This window comes from Temnothorax nylanderi, unplaced genomic scaffold (genome assembly GCF_030848795.1).
Source record: "Temnothorax nylanderi isolate EJ_2023f unplaced genomic scaffold, tnyl_v1.0 TNYL_tig0005_pilon, whole genome shotgun sequence".
In the NCBI taxonomy this organism is placed as follows: Eukaryota; Metazoa; Arthropoda; class Insecta; order Hymenoptera; family Formicidae; genus Temnothorax; species Temnothorax nylanderi.
In genome coordinates this window covers 911,771-931,846 of record NW_027249067.1, presented here as the reverse complement: position 1 = coordinate 931,846, position 20,076 = coordinate 911,771, and the positions used below count along the sequence as shown (strand labels likewise).

General features: G+C 45.1%; 2 protein-coding genes across 5 annotated transcripts in view; both read left to right on the top strand.

Annotated features, from left to right (window-relative positions):
• The window catches only part of Ed (hemicentin protein echinoid), a 228,477-nt gene extending 219,662 nt beyond the window's left edge, over positions 1 to 8,815 (top strand). For all 3 annotated transcript variants that reach the window (XM_071712358.1, XM_071712365.1, XM_071712352.1), the window contains 5 exons: positions 180 to 1,408; positions 2,069 to 2,237; positions 2,355 to 2,533; positions 2,656 to 2,931; positions 3,220 to 8,815. In XM_071712358.1, the coding sequence (XP_071568459.1) occupies positions 180 to 1,408; positions 2,069 to 2,237; positions 2,355 to 2,533; positions 2,656 to 2,931; positions 3,220 to 3,374 (2,008 nt within the window). In that variant the 3' untranslated portion in view covers positions 3,375 to 8,815. The remainder of the gene's footprint in view (positions 1 to 179; positions 1,409 to 2,068; positions 2,238 to 2,354; positions 2,534 to 2,655; positions 2,932 to 3,219) is intronic.
• Positions 8,816 to 9,564: 749 nt separating this feature from the next.
• LOC139775945 (uncharacterized) lies at positions 9,565 to 20,076 on the top strand. 2 transcript variants are annotated; one of them, XM_071712338.1, is made up of 11 exons: positions 9,565 to 9,730; positions 12,032 to 12,534; positions 12,827 to 13,250; positions 13,544 to 13,750; positions 15,214 to 15,284; positions 15,361 to 16,639; positions 16,774 to 16,895; positions 16,981 to 17,265; positions 17,391 to 17,928; positions 18,377 to 18,633; positions 18,692 to 20,076. In XM_071712338.1, the coding sequence occupies exons 2-11, from the start codon at positions 12,112 to 12,114 to the stop codon at positions 18,851 to 18,853; spliced, it is 3,768 nt and encodes a 1,255-aa protein (XP_071568439.1). In that variant the 5' UTR covers positions 9,565 to 9,730; positions 12,032 to 12,111; the 3' UTR covers positions 18,854 to 20,076. The 2 variants fall into 2 exon arrangements, with proteins under 2 accessions (XP_071568439.1, XP_071568429.1); XM_071712328.1 differs by lacking the exon at positions 9,565 to 9,730 and adding an exon at positions 10,403 to 10,916.

Sequence of the window (20,076 nt, the reverse complement as noted above, 5' to 3'; positions counted from 1 at the left end):
TTCTCAACTCGTAGGGGAAACGTCGTTGATGTAATTGTAGAAAGTCTGCGGACTTTACGTCTACTTTCTTCTACAAATTTCTTCCGTGAGCTATGCACCGCTCGACGAATGAAATAGCTTCTAGCGAGCAGAACAAGATATATCTTCCGTCCTAATAATGTAACGTCTTCTTATCGCAGAGTCGGCGAATCGTCGTTCCAAGTATCCTGCGTAGCGCAGGGTAAACCGCGGCCTAGCGTGCGCTGGCTGAAGGACGATCAAGAATTAACGGCCGACGAGAGGCTCTACAAAGTAATTACGACGGCGTCGGAGGGCCACGGTAGCGTAATAACCGTAAATTCCACCCTGAGTTTTCTGGGTCACGCTCGTCCGCAGACCGACGAAATCGTGGCGGGCGATCGCGGCAAGTACACCTGCGTCTTCGTGAATGAGGTGAAGAAAGTCGAGTCCACGATGATGCTCAAGGTGGAGCACGAGCCCATAGTTCTCCATCAGCACGGTAAAGTGGCTTACAATCTCCGGGAGACCGCCGAGGTGGCCTGCAAGGTACAAGCGTGGCCAAAGCCCGAGTTCCAGTGGAGCTTCGGTACCAACGTCGCGACCCTTCAGGGCTCCTCCAGCGACGGTCATTACGAGATCACCGCCACGAGCGACAACTACGACGCGTACACGTCCGTTCTGAGAATGACCAACATCCGCGAGTCCGATTACGGCGATTATACCTGCCGCGCCGCCAACGCTCAGGGTAGCGTCATGTCCACTATCAGGTTGCAGCCTAAGGGAGCGCCGGAGAGACCGACCAATATTACTGCCATGGAGATCGGGCCGACGTACGTCGCCCTTTTGTGGCAGCTGGGCTTTGACGGTGGCCTGCCCATCACGAAATACTTCGTTTCGTACAGAAGAGTGGCCGGTGGTGACGAGATAGTCGCGCCGGACTGCGCCCCTCCTCGAGGACCAGCCGGTCAATGGCTCGAGCTCGATTGTCGGCGATCGAACCCGTGTAACGTGACCAATCTGGAGCAACATCAGACCTATACCTTCAAGGTTAAGGTCTACAATACCAAAAACCATTCCGATTATTCCGACGAGGTGTCCGCCACCACGGCAGTGGCCAAGATACCCACGCCGCTTAGAGTTAGCTTCGATCCGGAAAGTAGCACGCTCGCTATTAACGTGGGTGCTACATGCTTGGCACTGGTAGCGTCTATCGAGAAGTTCGACGGAGGTTCGGATAGTTCATGGCGAATCGTCGACGAGTGGCCCCTCGAAGTTCTCGGAAGTGCACCTACTCAAAGAGAGGGAGTATTGGACGATCCCGAAGCGGCCGACTCGGAACCCCGACTGAGAGTTAGGTTGTGCCTCAAAGCAGACCGGCAGAAATGCGGTGAATACGCGGAAGCCGAAAGTAAGTAATTTGTTTTACAAATATACGGGATAATCGGAGGGAAAAGAGTTAATGTTTATAAATTTATTTCAAAATTATTTATCTCGCGAAACTACTAAAAAAATTGCATTATTAGTAAGCTTTAGAATATAATAATTAATTAATTTACAGTTTAATATTAATTAATTAAAATAATAATTCTATAATATTTGTAGAGTTAAAACTTTATCACATTAATTCCTAAATTAGACATCTCTCAATAAAAAAATTTTTTTTTTTTTGAAAGTTCCAATGCTACTTTAAATCATGTCGAAAAATTTCCAATCAATACATCTCCATTATATAGAAATTTCCGTCAGTTACAACAATTATTTCTTCTCGCAGTTTATAAATACAAGCCCTTTTAATAATTAATTTTGAAAGCAGGTGCATATATTTTTTAGCTTAATGGACTTTTGTTCCAGTTAACGGTTATATTTTCCCTAGTTATTAACAATGCAAAATTTTTGTAATAATTAAGTAGCCCAATTTTTGAAAGAACGATAACAACTTAATAAATATTTTTTTCGACAGTTATTTATTTAATATAATTCTAAAATAAAAATAGAGTCGAAACGAAGTTATTTTAGAAATTGTACCTTCGTGTCGAGACTTTTCACCAAGCGTTCTTTTTCCTCACAGTTGGACCATCGTACATCGCACAAGCCGGCTCTCTCGGAACGCCGACTTTAATCGCCCTGATAGTAAGCGGAGCAGTTTTTCTACTTTTCGCGGCCTTGCTGCTGTTGTTTTGCCGATGCCGGCGGAAACACGCGACCAAGGCGAAAGATTACGAAATGGACTCGAACGCGTAAGTATTCGAATCTAATGCTCGCTGTAAATTAAGAATACGAAACGATGCGTCGCTTCGCGTGGCACGAATGTGAAGAAGGGCACGGCTCATTGAATTCTTTCTTTTATTTCGTAGCGTCCGGCCGAGCCTTGTGGCAGGTAACGGCCAGCAAACCCAACCACCCCCACCGTATTATGCCGAGAACAAAGCGCTGGAGCACAGCCTGGATCACGCCTTGGCTTTGGAAGATTCAAAGACGCCCGCTTATTCGCAATCTGGATACGGTTACCATCAACCTAATCATAATATCAACGGTAAATGTCACAGAAAATAGTTTCCCCGCAAAAAATATGTCCCTTTCGACCGCATCGTTACGTTTGTAAAAACGTGTTAAGGTATGCAAATGTATTACACGTGTTCCCTTTTTTTTCCCCAGGCGTGAATATGGGTTACATGGACAACAGTTACTCGAATTCCAACAACGGCGGTTCCGTCAATTCGCAGGATTCCATATGGCAGATGAAATCTGCCGCGGCGAACGGTGTTAACCAGCCGTACGACCTCGCCGGCTACGGTACCACGGAGTCTGATTACCCTACTCACCCTCATTATCTCCCGCAGAGAGAGGATTACAGGGAAAGCCATAATCTGAGCCGGCAGCAGTTCTGCACGGAGCCCTTCGCCACCGTCGTCAAGTCTCAGAAACACGTCGGTCGGTATTAGCCTTACGATCGTTTCACGTGACTCCCTCCGTCCAGTTCGCCTAGCTTCTAATGACAGTCCCTATATTGCCGGTGTGCGTGCCGGGTTGCAGCGTTATAGATTATATCGTACGTTACATCGATCTTCCGCGGCTACACCACATTGTTTCGCGATGCCTCCTCCACCTCCAGAGAGGCCTTGTTTCGTCCTCCCCCTCCCCCAGATCGTCCGTTGCCCTCTTCTTCCGCAATCTCGTAATTCCGCCCTCGTATTAATCGTCTGCCGTATCTCCCAACAGATTCGCCTTACGACGTGTCGGGTTTGCCGTACCAGGAGAATTACGACGAGGACACGAAGCCGCCGCAGCAGGCCAGCCTCTCGTACGACGAGAGCCTCGAGTCCGGCTATTCCACGCCGAATAGGCGTAGGATCATCCGGGAGATAATCGTTTGAGACCTGCCTACCGGCTCACGAGCCGGAAACACGCGCACCACCTGGCTATAGCAGCAGGCCCCCGTTTGCCATACGGTCACGCAGCAGCATCGTCCGCATCACCTCTATCACCGCCATCGCCATCGTCACCGTATGGAGATCGTCCTTGAGAATCCTTCCGTGCCGCCGATCGCGACGGCCGCGACGACGACTACGCAAATGGGTCTTCCGACGCGTCCGCCGCATCACTTTCCACATCGCGCGGCGTACGACGTAGGTTTAGGACGTAGCCCGTCGTTGTTGCCCGCGGAGGACTATTACGCGAGGAATCGTCACGCGTTAACGCCGTACGGCGAGCTGGACGGCGCGCCGGCCCCGGTGACGGTCCGGCGAATCGACAAGTCCGGATTGCTGGAGATCGCGGAGACGGATCCCGTCACGTGTCCGCGTCCTTGCGTGCTCACCGGCGCGGAGGACGTGGCCGCGCGTGGCGTATCGTTACGGATCGATCGCTCCGGGCTTCTGGAGGCTGTTCCCGAGGCCGTTGATCAGCCGGAGGAACACAACGGCGGCGCGACGACGAAGATGCTCGACGAGGCCGCGGGGATATCGCGAGGGGAGACGTTAAAGGTGGACGCCGACGTGAATCCTCGCGTGTTCGAGGGTGGTTGCCTGCTGGAACGGCCATCATCCTTGGAGGGGCAAGCCTGTCCGGACGAGGTCGACACCAGGGCCCATTCTGCGGATTTCAAGGTGCTAAGTGGAAGCCCACGAACTCAACTCGACGTTTCCAAAGCCACGGAGAGGCTACCGTACTTGCCGTTCTCGCCCGGCCTTTCCCTGCGCCGTCTTCGGAACGATCCTTCGAGAAGATCTCCGTTGACGAGCCGTTGCGTCGACGCGGATTTGGTCCGCGGGCCGCGAAGTCAAAGATCTCCGGAATTCACCGCGAAGTGTACTGCCGCTAATTCCGCCAACCCGTCACAGAGTCCAGTTACACGCGAACGATCGCAAATAGGATGCACAAAAAGCAACGTTGATCCTGCGTCAACCGACTCGGATATTCCAGCGGTCGACGCGATCAAAACGCCTCGCGAATCGCTGTTGACGAGAGACGGCGCGGAACAGGAGGACGATCCGCCGGGAGAGGAGAGGGCCGAGGCGGAAGGATGCGAGCATACGACCGTCGAGAGTCTCGAAGAGGACGAGGTATCGTTCAAAGGGTCCAACAAACTTCTCGACAACGACAATGTCCAGACGCTCAGAGTGATCATTCTGTCGGAACAATTGTGAAAGTGACCGTACTCGAGTGCAATGATACAGGCAGTGATATCAGTAAACGCGCGAGTGCTGGTGAATGCGCCAAGAGTACCGGAGGATACGGTCTCTACGAAGGAATTGCCAATTATCGTCAAGGAGGACGATGCATCCTGCGCGATGCGTCGTCCTTCCTCGTCCAATTAATTTACCAACTTTTACTGATATCTGACTCTAGGCAATTAAGACTTTCTAAGAAATTTATTGTTTTTAATTGTATGTATTTTTTGTTGAACTTTAATCGCTATCTCGAATATCTTGCGAGAAGCCGAATTTTATCATCCAAAACAGCATTCGAGCTCGTTTATTTTTAACCCGCTCGAGATTGATTATTTTATCGCTAACGCTTTGAATCCGGCAATTTTATCAATATTTTACAATGTTGTTGATTCAGACGATTAACTGCCATCCCGGATTCAATGCATTAATCGTTATTCGTTTAATTAATTAATCTCGACGCTGTCCACGAGGACATTCCTCCATGCGACATTATTACGCAACATTATTTCGTTAAATTTGATCAATTATCACAAACGTTCATTATTTCATTGCATTTATATTCGCTATCTTCGCGACCGTGGATATTTCTTTCTACAGAGCGTGTTTACAGAAGACGCGTGCACTCCTCGTGAGACTGTGTCCACGAGCGTTCTCCGAATACGGCGTTAAAGTACCAGGACACATCAATTTCCGGCCGCTCACGCGAGAAAGGATGTCGTAGGTATAAACGGGAAGATATTTCAAGAACGAGGGCAAGTCAGACGGAAAATCTCGCGAGTCAATGACGCGCAAAAGCTGCCCGACTACGTCTATCGGTGTGAAGACTCGATGCGGCGTTCGATGCATTTTATACTTTTATATACACGAGGGTGTGAGGGTGTGACGCGCCGTCTCTTTGAACGACAAGCGATCGCGGTTTATCCGTATCCGCGCCGATCGGAGTTATTATATAAATATATTGACCAGGCGGCGACTAACGCCGCCGGTTGTGTAAGTACCTAGGCGTAGCGTTTATAAGTAAGAGATGTATTCTTTCGCGGAGGACAGTTTTTTTTTTAATCGAGATTCAGCCGCGTCGTGCGGGCCATCGGGCTGAAATTGGCGAGACGATCATTCTCGACGCTATCTACCTCGTGATGGAACAACCCGGCCAACTCGAACCCAAAGAGAACAGAAACTCAAGATGATATCAATTTTGACGTCATATTGATCAAATTAACGTCATTTTTTGGTCAAATTGACATCATTTCGACTTTTTTTGCTCTGTTTGGCAACAGTTCGAGTTGAGCGTCTGGGAAATATCTCTCGGACATCCCTCAGATCTGTCTTTTGGACTGTCGCGTTGTCCGGCGAGGGCGACGGCGCATTGAGCGTTCTCTCATCAACTGTAAATAATCGAGCGAGTTCTCTAAGGTACTTAATGCAAGCGTAAAAGACCCCCGCGAGCGCTCTACAATTGTATTCGCGCCGCTTCGCGAGTCACGAGTTGGACGCGACGAAGGAGCGAACGAAATCTCGACGACAACGAATTTCGCTGTTTCAGCCCGCGATACTTCGGACTAACGATAGACACTAAATGTATACACACACATTTTTTTTTATTACGTTCGTACGGATTCTACGCGTCACTCCGTTTTATAGTTGTACGCGGCGTGTAGAGATTACGTGCGCGGCGCCTTTTGTTGAATGTTTATCTCCTCCCCTTTCCCTCCACCTTCTTCCTTTCATTTATATACGTATGTCCCTCTTTTTTATTTTTGTCGCCGATTATCGCCGATCGAACGCGCCGGCAAAGTTTCGTTTCCCTTCGCTCGCGCAGCAGACGTGAAAATATAACAGAATGGAGTGCAACGCATTTTACTGACGACCGTATTAAGATGATCGATCGCGACGTTGTATTACGTTCTACTTTCTGTCGTAGATTTTCGCGAACGCTCTGTAGCATAATAGATTATGAAACGTTCGTCTCGGTCGCGCGTTTCCACCAAAACGAAACGCCATCAAATCCCAGGCTGCCCCTCTTCGCCGAATTTCGCCGACCGCGTTTCCGATACTTCCCCCATTCTGTCGTATCTTCTGTGGTCCAGCGAGGGACGGTAAACGCGGCGACTTGGCCTGCGCGCGTTTGTTCGCATATCGTTTTGTGATCTCATTTGCTCGTAAATGCAATCTCGGAGACATTCGCGGTCGGACGATCGCGGTCTCGACCGTTGCGATTGCGCGTCCGCTATTGCGGATCGACGTACAACCCTGTGTGTCGGCCCTACGCTGGCCATTTTAGTCTCGTGTACCACGACGTAGGCGCAATTAGGAGAGAAAGGACACATAAGTACTTTAAGTGTATTCCACCGAAAACGATGTCGTGCTGCACGTACAACGCGATCGTAACGAGTCTTGTTGGACGTAATCTTCTTCGCTGATTACTTCGCTAATGAAATACGACGGTATTTATCAAGCGTGAGGGTCGGTCAAGCCATTACTGCCCGCTCGGCGGTATTTTTACTTTTATTTTCTCTCTTACTATTTTGTTCCCGATTTTCCCCTCTGAATGTATCTTCTACTAGAGAATTCGCTTTACTGACGCTAATACGCTATCCAATATTGAAATATTCCGTTTTACACGTGAAAAAATATTTGATCTTCTCTTTTTCCCCTTTCCCTCCCTCGTTCAGTTTTTTTTTGCAAATGCATTTTACTAATTATATACGTTCTATCTTTTCCTAATATCTCTTTCCACCCCGATTTATCTGATTCAGTCGCATTAGCGTTTTTATTATTTGATTTATATATTTCCTTTCACTTCTCCGCGCTATATCACATTTTTTATCAATGCGCTCTTTCGCGATTCACCGATGACCGATGTATGAAAAAACACGCTGGAAATCTCCTACTTCCATGTCTTTCATAGAACGAAAGTTAAGCGTTAACGTTAGACGTTACGCGCATGCCGCGCGTCTCGAGACGCCGGTATATTCAAGATAAACGGAATCTATTCGTTTCTCGGCACGATTACTCGAGGGACACGGACGCATCCACGGCTATACCCCCTCGGTTCGGATGCCACGATAAATTCTAGCCGCGATATACGAGGAGAGAGAGAGAGAGAGAGAGAGAGAGAACGAGAGTGAGGCAAGCTGCGGAATGGCAGACGCGTGGCGGGGTGGGACAGGCGAGCGGGAAAAGGAACGGAGAAAAAGTAGTCGACATATTTTTGCACAACGAAAAATCGTATATAGATGGGTACATGTACGTTAAAAACACGCGTATGTAGGGTTAATAAATTTTCGGGAACGCCAACAAGACCGTGTTCGATCGATTTTTCGCTACCTTACGCGCGAGAACAAGGAGAACAAGAATTACCCTGAGATTTTGTACATAATACATAGCGAAGAGAGAGAGAGAGAGAGAGAGAGAGACAGACAGAGCGCGAGAGAGCGATGGAGAGGAAGTGCGTGCATGTGAAAATGTGTATGCGGGTATGTGTGTTACGGTAAAAGAAGAAAACGAAAAAGAAAAAAAAAAGAAAATGTTACGTTGTAAGAAGATGATTGTAAGACGAGCGGAGCTAAGTTGTAGAGTTTTTCCCCCCCCTCGAATAACGTCGCTCGCCGAAGTAGCTGTAAATACGAGGACGTACGTTTCTCTAAACTAATTAAATAGCGCCAGCCCTCCCGATGTGAAACGAGAGAAAGACGGTCGATTTATCTCGTTCAAAGTCGTCCACATGCTCGGGCCTGGATAGACGCGTTAGACGCGCGTATCCGGGAAACGCGAACGAAGGAGCGGAAAAAAAGGAATGCCTACAAATGCCGGATGCCGGTTAGGACGACAGCAGATCCTCACGAGGAGGTCCTGTCGGCTATCGTCGGTGGGATCGGTTTCGCGAGGATCGCCGAGCCTTCGTGATGAGTCCGGTACCGCACCGCGTGCCCACGTGCCTCTGCGCGCGGATGCTCGCAATATGTTAATTAATAGCGCGCGTACATCGCGTACGCGTATACGCGTCACGCGCATGTGCGTGTGCACGCGTTGCATCCACGAGAGATCCGTATATTAATTAATACCCATCATAGTTATGACATTATAATGAATTATTATTTGTACAAATTTTATGTTGCAATATAAAATAAACGATGAAGCGACGATCTCCCGCGTTTTAGAGAATCTCTTCCCATTTATCATATTTCTTCTCTTCTCGCGAGTCAGGAGCTGCGATCGTTTCGCTGCTGTTTGCAGCGAGAGAAAAAGGTTCCTTGAAAAATTAGTTTCAATCTATATCAGCGCTGCCATTTAGTCACTTAAGTCACTTTTTGTCACCTATTTTTTTGACAAGTTACTAAAAAGCCTCTATCGTCTAAAATGGGTCGCTATAGTCATTATAATAAATCGCACGGGGTTTTAAATAAAATGCACGCAATTTTAAAGAAAACAAACGCGGTTTTAAAGAAATAGCACGCGATTTCAAGAAATTGTACGCGATTTTTAAAAACGCACATGACTTTGTAAAAATCACTGGATGGCAGTGCTGCTATATTTTTTAGATTACTTGTATTATGTTACATTTATAATTAGCGTTTGCAGTATCTCGAACGTTTGTGTCTCGACATATTTCGAGCGAAAGTTCGGCGCCGGACAGTCGGGATTTATGGAAAATCTCGTGCCGCAGATTCCCGCGTGCGATTTATATCACAGGGGATGCGAACTATCGAGAGGTGGCCGTTACCTTCGTCGACCTCGGCATCGAGACATCGACCTCGTGGGCGCGATGGCGCGATGGCGCGAGCTTGCGCCGTCCGTGGCTTTCTCCCCCTTCGTGCTCGATAAAACAACTGTGTAAGGCTTTTCACCCTGTACGATATCCCCCGTTTCCCTCGGAAACCGAGGCGATATTTTACAGTCGCGACGCGAGGCGGCCGGTGAAAAATGCGCGGGGCGGTACGACGCCGTGAACAATCGATAAAGGGCGAGTTGGCCGAGATGCGAGTTTCCAGTGGCACGCGGGAACCGCACGGTGCAACGCGTAACATGCTGATGGTGCTGTCGAAACGCGAGAGGATCAGGTAAGAGGATACGCGCGGAACCGGCGCGGCGGGCGCAACACGCAACGCTCCTCTCCGTCGCGCCGAATTACACGGCATGCTTCTAGCGTTACGAAATAACTGCTCTGACGCGCGAGGTGCTCCACCGAGCATGCTCGTAATCTTCGAAATCCTGACGGTGATTCTAATTCGTTATGATCGTAATAATAATGTTACGAGGCTAATGCTAGCATAGCAACATCATCGAGCTTTCCCGCGTTCTCCAAGTCGACTCGCGTACACCGGGTATTATAAATAATGTCGATGGACAAGATTCAGTCGTTAAATAACCCTTTAACGGAATACTCGTATTTTATCTATCTCAATATCTTGTCTATGTTATTTTCACGTTTTTACTTTGACGAGTGTAGAAATAAAAAATCGTAATTTTTATATTAATTTATAATAAATACCTTGAAATGGTTAATTGTGAAGATAAATGCGCGAGATTGAAGATAAAGTATTTAAAAAGTTTACAGAAATCTTTTAATTTGTAATAATTGACTAATTGTCTAATCGAAATGTACTAAAGGCGCTGCACACAACAACTTTTGACCAGAACTGTCGTCAGTTTACTATACCGAAGAATGCTTGTATTATTTCTTGTCCTTGAGATATCCCCCGAAATTGATTTCCCGAGGCATAATAAGAGGCACGAAATAGCGCCGATAGTACCGCGTTCCAGTCGTGTGACCGACGTTACCACGTGGCGCATCGAATCGTTACACCAAAGTCTTAATCTCCTAGTTTTCGGTGCTCCAAAAACATTACGTGTGTCTTCTGTGAGGAGAAAACATTTTATTCACTAATATTCCGTACGGTCACCGGTGATATTAATACGCGACACGACAAAGAGTAAAAGACGTAACTTCAAGGAGAAATTAACATTAGTAACCCGTCCAGATGAGGCAAGAAGAAAAAGCACTAACTTGTTGACTAAATAAAAATGAATGCTGTACCGAAGAAAATACATTATGCTAATTATAAACTGAGCGTTAAACCGTACATCTACAGTTTTGCGACGATTCTTCCATGAATATATAGATGTGCGAAAAATTTTGTGAAGATCTGTGAAGTCTTGTCTCTTCACTGGAGAAGATATATCGTTGACAAATGTCCGGATTTCAGACGTATCCTATAGACCGGATTTTATCCATGCATCACATTAGTACGTATCGATGTTAAGATATTGATTGACGTAGTTTTGTTTCGCTCGACGCAGAGACCCGTATCCAACTTATAGTTATAATATTAATTGTTAAATACATTTGATTTCATTAAGAAATGTATTACTTAATTGTCGACAGATTTTGTGATCGTTTATCTCTGAATATTTCGAATGCCACGCGGAAATTTCGTGTTATTTCGTCTCGTCGAAAAGGAAATTTGTCGCGACGGTAATCGCGACGCAAAAATCCACGCGAAAGTTTTCGCTTTCATTTTTTCCCTCCTATGGGGAAATTGCGCGATCAATCCCTGAAAGTTCAAGATAATAATAGTTGCCAATGACACCGACGTGTATAACATGCCCTAGTAATAACAGATCGATGTCCTGTTATACGGGCATGTTCAGTTAGTGACGTTAGCGTTCAGTTCAGACGATAGCACACGCCGTATCGCTTGGTTACCGCATGTGACATAAGGTTATTAATATTGGCACTGTCAATATCCGATTACGCAACGATATCCGAGAAATATCCAGTTATCCAGAGGTAATTCAGAATTAATTTGATCGAGACAACGTCAATTCACATTTTCTTCTTTATTCTCGTTTCATGTATAAGCACTGTTTTAAATATGCAAGACTCGTGTTCTCGTCGCTCATTTAATGCTAATCTGATCTTGATATCTACGTCATTAGTATCAAAGGTCACATTTAACATTAATGCGATATAAAATAATAAATTGCTATTTATTACTTATGCATTTTTTGCAAATCACAAGCGATTTATGTAGATCGCTATATTTATCGTTTACGTTTCTGTCTCCGATTCTAAGATCTCGCGCAATTCCGATAAATTGCAGGATGTAGAATGAATCAGTTAATCTAAATTAATTCTTCGTTTTCCTTTAATTAATTAATCATTCAGTCGATCCTAATATAAGGTAATTTCGGGGAACGATTCTATTTGCAATATAGTTAAAAAATTTAGTTAACTATAACTATTGTTAAGTTAACTTGATCAAGTTGATATATGAGTGATCTTGATGCGTTATTGGATTCAAGTCATCAAGCAGATAACTTGGCGAGGTGGTGACAATTTTTCGCGTTTGCTTTCGCAGCAGCCGACGCGCGGCGAGAACGTCGTCTGAACGACGACGGCGTGATCGCGGGTGCCGCAGCTCCCGATTATCGACCACGGATGCAGGCCCGCCATGGTCAAGGCGCAGTCGCGGCCCAGGCGCGGTCGCCGCGATCAAAGCTGTCGGACTTCTTCCATGTCTGGGTCAACAACATCCGACTGTTCTACTCCTGGAGCGACTTAGATAGCCTGACACCGCAACTGCCCAGCACGATGGGTAATCTGCAGAGCGACGGCAAGAAGAAGCAAAAGAAGAAGGAGGCCCCCCCGGTACCGACGTCCACGTCCACGTCCGCGGACGTCGAGCCCGAGGCAACCGAGGACCAGAGGAAGAACAAGCGGGACCAACCGCCCAGAGTTCCGGAGAGGCGTGACGAGCCTCGCGAGCCGGTCAAGATCAGCTTCGAGAAGGTGCACACGCCGGGACATGGCAAGAGACAGGCACCGCCGCCGCCGCCGCCGCCGATGGTGGTGTTACCCAAGGTATTTGGTACCGCCTTTTTCTCTCAAGACGGATTAACAAATTATCGATCGGATGAGGGGCTTTTCAAAGACGAGTTCTGCGAGACGTTCCGTATAGTTTGTTGATGTTTAATACACTGAAATATGTATTAAAGTAAAGTAAAGATATAATTTGTCTGTAATTATTCGTGAGAAATGTAAAGCGGAAGATGGAATGTCGTCAACCGAACAGGAAATAGGGAAAATAATTTTATGCTCTACCTGCCTCCGACTTGAGTAACAGTCGTAGTGCAAAATATTATTTTGTAATTAGGACACGCAGGAAAGTGTAGAGCCTGAATGTCGCAAGGATACCGCAATAACAGTGAAACCATGCGTGACCACGACGGAGTCTTTCCGCTCGAGTACCACGACAACGACGACGACACCGGCCCAGACCCCGACGACACCGCAGACGACCCAGCTGCCGCCACTGCTGGTGACCGATTCGTGGCGTTTGGCGAACAAGGGTCTGGTTGTTACGGAAATGCCGACGCCGCCCAGCCAGGAATCCTCGAGCGACAGTGTCTTCACCGATCCCGGAGAGCTCACCATGAGTCCGGTCACGGCAACCACGCGGCCGGAAGTGGTGAAACGTAAGCCGATCCCGGGGACGCCCGACAGCAAGGAGGAGAGGGCTCCGTTTACTATCTCGAAGCACAAGAAGATCCATCTCTCGGTGATGAGTCCCCAAATATGTGAGGATAATTTTGTTAATTTCGTAATTGAGCATCTTCTTACGCAGTTTTACGCGGCAATTAACACGCTATTAAAAATTAAGTAAGTCGACGATGTAAATAGGCTATACGTGTAATAGTCTGTGTAACGTAGACAAGGTCATGTTAAAACATAGATTTACGATATCATATGGAAATCGTATCTTGTATAAGTGATATTGTGCAAAATGAGCGTGATATGTATATTGGACCTAAGTCAGCATAACTAGTTTCCAGTTTCATCGACGTCTCATATAAAAACATTTCATTTTTAGGCATAACGTCAAGCGAGAAGAATGCGATATCGGAACCGAGTCCGAGCACTCTGCAGCGGCGACACAGTGTTTATGAATCTCCGACGATCGAAGGCAGAGTTCTGAGAAGAGTAGCCAGCTTGACCCTCGATCGAAATAGCGCCAAGAAGAAAAGAAGTTCTAGGAGTATCACCTACCAGAAGACGGATCATCGCAAGCAATCCGAAGGTAAGATAAACATGCTCTCGATCAAGATAGGAATTGTTTAAAACAGACTCAATTGTATTGCAATTTTACGATTTAACGAATCTTCTCTCGAAAGAAATGGCAACGGGGACTTTTTGATAGCAGAGGACTCGTAAGATGTAGGCTATCTACGACTTCGGCTCTCGTGAATCCGGGACATAAAAATGACGAAGCACTTCCAAGATAGAACGCTTTATAACTACGTATAGGTCAGCGTACGACCTAGTATCCATCACGCACTGACGATTGCGAGTCTAACGCGAATCTTATCTCGTGACGGAAGAGAAGCCGCGCGATAACGTTAAGGGTAAACACGGCGATATACCTTTTCGCACGCAGTGACGTAATGCGCGTGAGATCGTTCGCGAAAAATTACGAGTGTCGTAAGACCGGATAACGTGGATAACGATAATCGTGACAATCGTGATCGGCAATTAAGCGGAACGCGCAACGATAAGGGTAATCAAGTTCTTTCATCGTCGGCGGCGTCGATTACGTGTTTTTAAACGGCCACCAAATAACCCGTATCATTCGTGGCCGAGGTTATAGCGGAGGTGATACGCGCGAATCAAACACGTTTGTTTGCCGATAAGTCTTATCGATGGGGCGGTTCGCAGGGTTCGGTTCGGATTCTCGTGTTCTCCCGTGCCTGTCTGCGAGCGAGATGCGGCAGCAGTTTCTTGCGGAGCGGCGCGGCAAGATATCCGTGACCGAAGTATCGTCGCGAGATGAAGAAGTGTCTAATATTTTAATTCGAATGGACGTGAACTCGAAGAGTGATTGCAGGAAAGAGACGAGAGTGCGTTCGCACGTGTATGACGCGTGTACGTTCATTACGTGTGCAAGCTTCGCGGCTGAATACGAAAAGATATCGAACTGAAACAGCGTAATCATTTTAATCGTAATCAATGACAAGTATAGATGACAATTTCCCAAATAGTCTTCTCTGCTGATTATCTTTTCGCAACGTAATCGCGTTGTCGTTACGAGACGTTTGAGCGTTTGCAGAAATGTCCAAAGTTCACACGTTACACCTTGTTTATTGACATGATTTTTCTATAATGTCCTCTTAGAAATTGCATTAGTGATAAAGTGATTAGAAGATAAGGTATTTATAAAAGAGTCGTTCATCCCGAATATAAAACGAGATAAGAGCTAAAGTTGATAAAGAGTCGCTCGTTGCCTTTACAACATGCATCATTAATTAGAACGGATAGCAAGTTCATAAAGATACAAGTGTCGTTAATAACTCGGCCTATATAAAGCTTACAGTTAAGAGAAAACAGTTGCTTGTGCAGAAATTTATTTAATGCTCGTGAAGAATTTATCAAGTGACAATCAAGAGAGCAAAAATAATTCACTCGAAAAGAAATATTCGTCGAGCTTCAGCGTGATCGCAATAATATGGACTAATTTTATATCTCGCATATTAATGGAATTTTCAGAACAAAAACTGCCAATCCCTTTGACCTCCGCGCTATCAGACAAAAGCGCGAAGAACAACTTTACGTCCCTGGTAAGATCCTGATCTCTATTTTGACAGCAATCAGTGTACACGATTACTTACTTTTGGAATGTCTTGTTTTAATCAGATAGATCGGACAGGCACCTGCGCAGATGAGCTTTATTCAACTCGAACTGAATCGAGCCAAATCTGCCGTGAGCACTCCATGCTTAAGGATACTTATTCGTATGAAGAAGAAGTGAAGAAGCTGAAAGATGAGATCAAACGGCTGCGCGAGATATCTGCAGACCGGCAGATAAGCATCAGAGACCAGTCCACTCAGTCCACTCAGTCCACTCAGTCCACTCAGACATCACCGAGAAGCTTATCACCGGTTGATGGAAACGTCAGTGAAACGAGCAACTTGGATCTCGATCAAGTCAAGATGACTCTCGTGCTTTCCTCCACGTTGGCCGACAAGGTCGATCGGTCGTGCTTATCGCATAGCAGTCAAACAAACGCGCCTAGCGAAGATTTGGCGCCGTATCCGACACCGTTACCACCTCCATTACCGCCGGAGACATTCTCGAAAAGCAGATCTACAGCTTCCTCGGTATCGTCTTTTATCCCACCACCACCGCCGCCGCCGTCTCCGTACACGCTTGTCACCGAATTGGTGCACGACGGCGAAAGGACAGTTCCGTCGTCGTCGACAACATTGACGGACGTTTCTAGGATACCGACACCACCGCTGCCACCTCCCCCCATGCCAATACAAAGTACATTATTATCTCCGCCGCCCGCTCCGTCTCCACCACCATCGACGCCGACTACTACGAATACGATACCCATTCCTCCACCTCCACCTGTACAAGCGATCATAAGTGCGATACCTCCGCCATCTCCTCTGCAAAACATGATACCTCCTCCTCCACCTCCTCCCCCACCTCCGCCCCCCGTTTCATTCAAAGTGAGCATTGAGAGTGGCGTACCTCCTCCTCCCCCTCCCCCACCGCCACCACTACCTATGCCTCTTCAAAGTGCGACATATGAGATGTCTTCGTCTATGAAAATGACCATACCTCCTCCGCCACCACCACCGTCCACGCCGATGTTGAACGCGTGCGGGATACCACCACCGCCTCCTCCTCTGCCTGCGTCGCTCGTGGCTGATGCTACTAGCTCGATACCTCCTCCGCCGCCCCCGCTACCTGGGATGGCGCAGGGTCCTATGACTGGTCCACCACCGCCGCCACCGCCGCCAGGTATGCAGGGTGGCATACCTCCACCACCTCCGCCTCCCATCGGAGGTTCAGGTGCAGGTCCTCCGCCACCGCCTATGGCCCCACCGCCACCCCCGGGGACAATGGGACCATGTCCTCTACCCGCTCCACCGGTCGGGGGATGGAACCCGCCCAGTAGAGCCAGTAGGTATCACGATTTCAAAAGTACAGAGTACTCTCGATAATTGTTTTCGTAAATCGAGAGTACGCTGTACGCTCTTTCCGGCTTTGGGATTCTGATATTTGCACCGCGTAACACAAGTGCCTCGCTTTTGTAGTTATGAGAAAGCAAGCTTTAAATCCTGACGTGCCTATGAAGCCACTTTATTGGACGAGGATTTTGGTGCCTGTTACTGCGGCCAGTCAAACTTCAGTAGATACTTCAGACTTGTCACCCCAGGTAAGCAGAAAACAAAGACTCTATAATAAAAATTGCTATTGACACAAAATGTGACGTGAAGAGTGATTTTCTCTGTCTTATTTAGGTGCCTCTGTGGTTGGAACTCGCGGAGGAGGAAAATTTAAACATGAAAGAGTTCGCTGATTTATTTTCGCGGCAGGTGAGAGAGAGGAATCTGACCAAGAAAAATGAAGGGACGCCCAAAAGTTCTAAGATCCAACCGGCGAAGATATTAGACTCGAAGCGTTCAAAGATGGTGGGAATTCTCGAGAAGAGCCTGCACATTGATTTTAGCGAGATCGAGAACGCGGCCTATAATTTAGACACGAGCGTTATCAGTTTAGAAGCGTTGCAACAGATCTACGAAATTGTGAGTAAATTGTAAAAAACTATATAATTAAAAATACTTAAATTTGTATAAAATCCAGTTTTTTAATTTCTAAATATATCAATTTCCGCAAATTTTTAGTCACTCTGATATCTTTTGATTTGTAGAAACCGACGCAAAAGGAAATAGAAGAAATTGCAGCTCACGAAGCAACTTTTCCGGACATTCCTCTCGATCAACCGGAATTATTCCTCAAACGATTATCCGGAATAAAACACTTCTCCGACAGAATAGCCTGTTTAATGCTGCAATCGGAATTTCAAGACGCGATATCGTCGGTCTCATATAAATTGAACAACGTGCGAACTACCTGCGACTTTCTGCTCAATTCTGAACCTTTGAAGAAAGTAATGGCCATCATACTCACCTTGGGCAATTACATGAACGGCGGAAATATGTTGCGCGGCCAGGCCGACGGTTTCGGCCTGGAGATTCTCGGCAAATTGAAAGACGTGAAGTCCAACGTACCTGGTGTCACCTTGTTGCACTACGTCGTTAATGTTAAATTGTCCCAAGAAAAAGATCATAACTTCGAAGAGCCGTTGCCTTTACCTGTGCCTGAATCGGCTGACGTAGAAGCCGCATCTACGATCAAGTTCGACGACATCTCCAAGGAATTGGACAGACTGGATAAAGAATTACAGGGTGAGTGATATTATATATATATATATATCAGTATTAAGCGCCAATCAAAAATTGTTATATTTATTTCTTTATTTTTAAATATTTCCTTGCTTAAAAGATTTGGTAGATATGAAAGAATCGAGATAATATTACATCCGTAAATATTAGCCTTCTTATTTGAAATATTCAATAAATTTTATCTTAATTATAGTGTTAAAAAATGTACACACAAGTTATTTTTTGCGCTTTTAATAAAAAAAATTTTTCTTAACAATAGAATACAATTTTGTTAATATTTCTATACTAATCCAGATTATTAGATTAAGAAAGCGAGTGCAAATAATGTGGCGAATGCTGTTGCATTCATCGAATTGTTTTTTCGTATTTCACATTTATTTCCTTTATTTGGATCTAGTTTTACATATAATTTATGCAAATAAATAAGATAAGTGAAATTAATTTGTTTTAGCATGTGCACAAATGTGTAATACAATCGTGGAAACGGATCATCCATCTACGTCCAAAATATTCAAAAAGAAAGTAGACTCATTTGTGAAGAGGGCGAATATCGAGTTGGCGAGCGAAAAGGAAGATCTACTGGAGGCTAAAAACAAATTCAAAGCTGTGATGAAATTCTATCAGTTTATTCCCAAAGGATCCACTCTAGAGACTGCAGAACCTTATGATTTTTTCAATCTATGGCTCGGTTTCTGTCGGGACTTTAAGGTATAATTCACGATGAAATTACTGCGCGAGCAAATTACGATGGATCACATTTTTGCAGGATATCTGGAAGAGAGAGCAGCAACGAATACGAAAGGAACGAATGGAGGAAGCTCGCAAAAAGTTCGAGAGCAAATCTGATGTCGTGAGAGTAAAATTAAATCCGCATGGATTGAAAGCGAAACTACAAAAACTTACGCATAAGAAACATACTCAAAGATAGTCTCATCGAAATGTTCATAAATTGTTTAAGAATTTAGGTCAGTTTAACGTACAGTTTATACGTACAATCATATTCGCTAAATTTTGAATTCCATAAATAATTCCCTTTAATACTCTGGCATCCAACGGGAATTTAATTGTATATTAATTTTTCTAATTCATACTCATATATTACTTTCGACTCGAATCGAAAATGATGATATCGTGAACTAGGAATTTTGTATAACTTCAAAGCGGAAATTAGGCTGTTTCGCGCAAACTGCTACATTCGTTATTATACAGAAGCTCCGAAAAATCTATTGATCTGCTTACGAAACTTTATTCCTAACTTTGTATTTAAAAGTCATGCAACACGAGAAATCGCTTTTCAGATACAAATCTCGAATTGCTAAAAAATAATGGGAGTTTCAAATATAAATTCCAATTAATTATTATACAGAAATATTGAGAACACTCGAAATTAACGCAACGAAATGCGAAACGGTTTTGATCCAAATATGATATATGGATTGCCGATCGCGAAACGTCCTTAAGCAACCAATTGATAAGATTCTATGCTATACGATTATAGTTGTTACAGACTGAAACGTTAACAGTGCACTAAAACGATAATGTATACTTAAGTATAAGTAAACACGTTCGCGAAATTTATTAATTATTAATACCATATTAAAAAAAAATATTGTTAGTTCAGCGACATTTTTACGAGTGTTACTTATGAACATATTTCAATCTCTATATTGCTCTGAGCGATTCTGCAAGCGCATTCGGAGAATGCGGAGAATAATGTTCAGTAAAAGAAGGCCATAAACAAGGTCTGTTCTTTTTAGCTGCACTTTCTTACATCGTTTGCATTTGACACAAAATAAATGACGCAGAGTTCTAAAGAAAACTGTAGGAAGCTGCAAAAAAGGAAGCTAAAGAGGATATACCTATATTATAAACGTCCATGATGATTCTAGAAGAGAGAAACTTTTTCTGACTCTTTATAATATATATTTATTTCGCCAATTTTTGTTACTCTGCGAATAATTTTGAAAAAATATCAATCGTGATAATTATTGTTAATTCTCATTAGCTATTTATTTATTTATTTATTTATTTGTTTGATTGTGTTAATTTATACTAGATTGTCATGGATCAATAAATAAGTGTACATAGAATGTTAATTATATGAATTATTGATGTTATTTAATAAAAATTCTTTATAAAAAGTAGAAAAAA

Excerpts from the sequence above, each read along its gene's own strand:
- LOC139775945 (XM_071712328.1), top strand. The coding sequence starts at position 10,862 with ATGTCCGGATTTCAGACGTATCCTATAGACCGGATTTTATCCATGCAT. Across the intron at positions 16,640-16,773 it reads GAACCCGCCCAGTAGAGCCA|TTATGAGAAAGCAAGCTTTA; the intron begins GTAGGTATCACG and ends TCGCTTTTGTAG. Across the intron at positions 17,929-18,376 it reads ACTGGATAAAGAATTACAGG|CATGTGCACAAATGTGTAAT; the intron begins GTGAGTGATATT and ends AATTTGTTTTAG.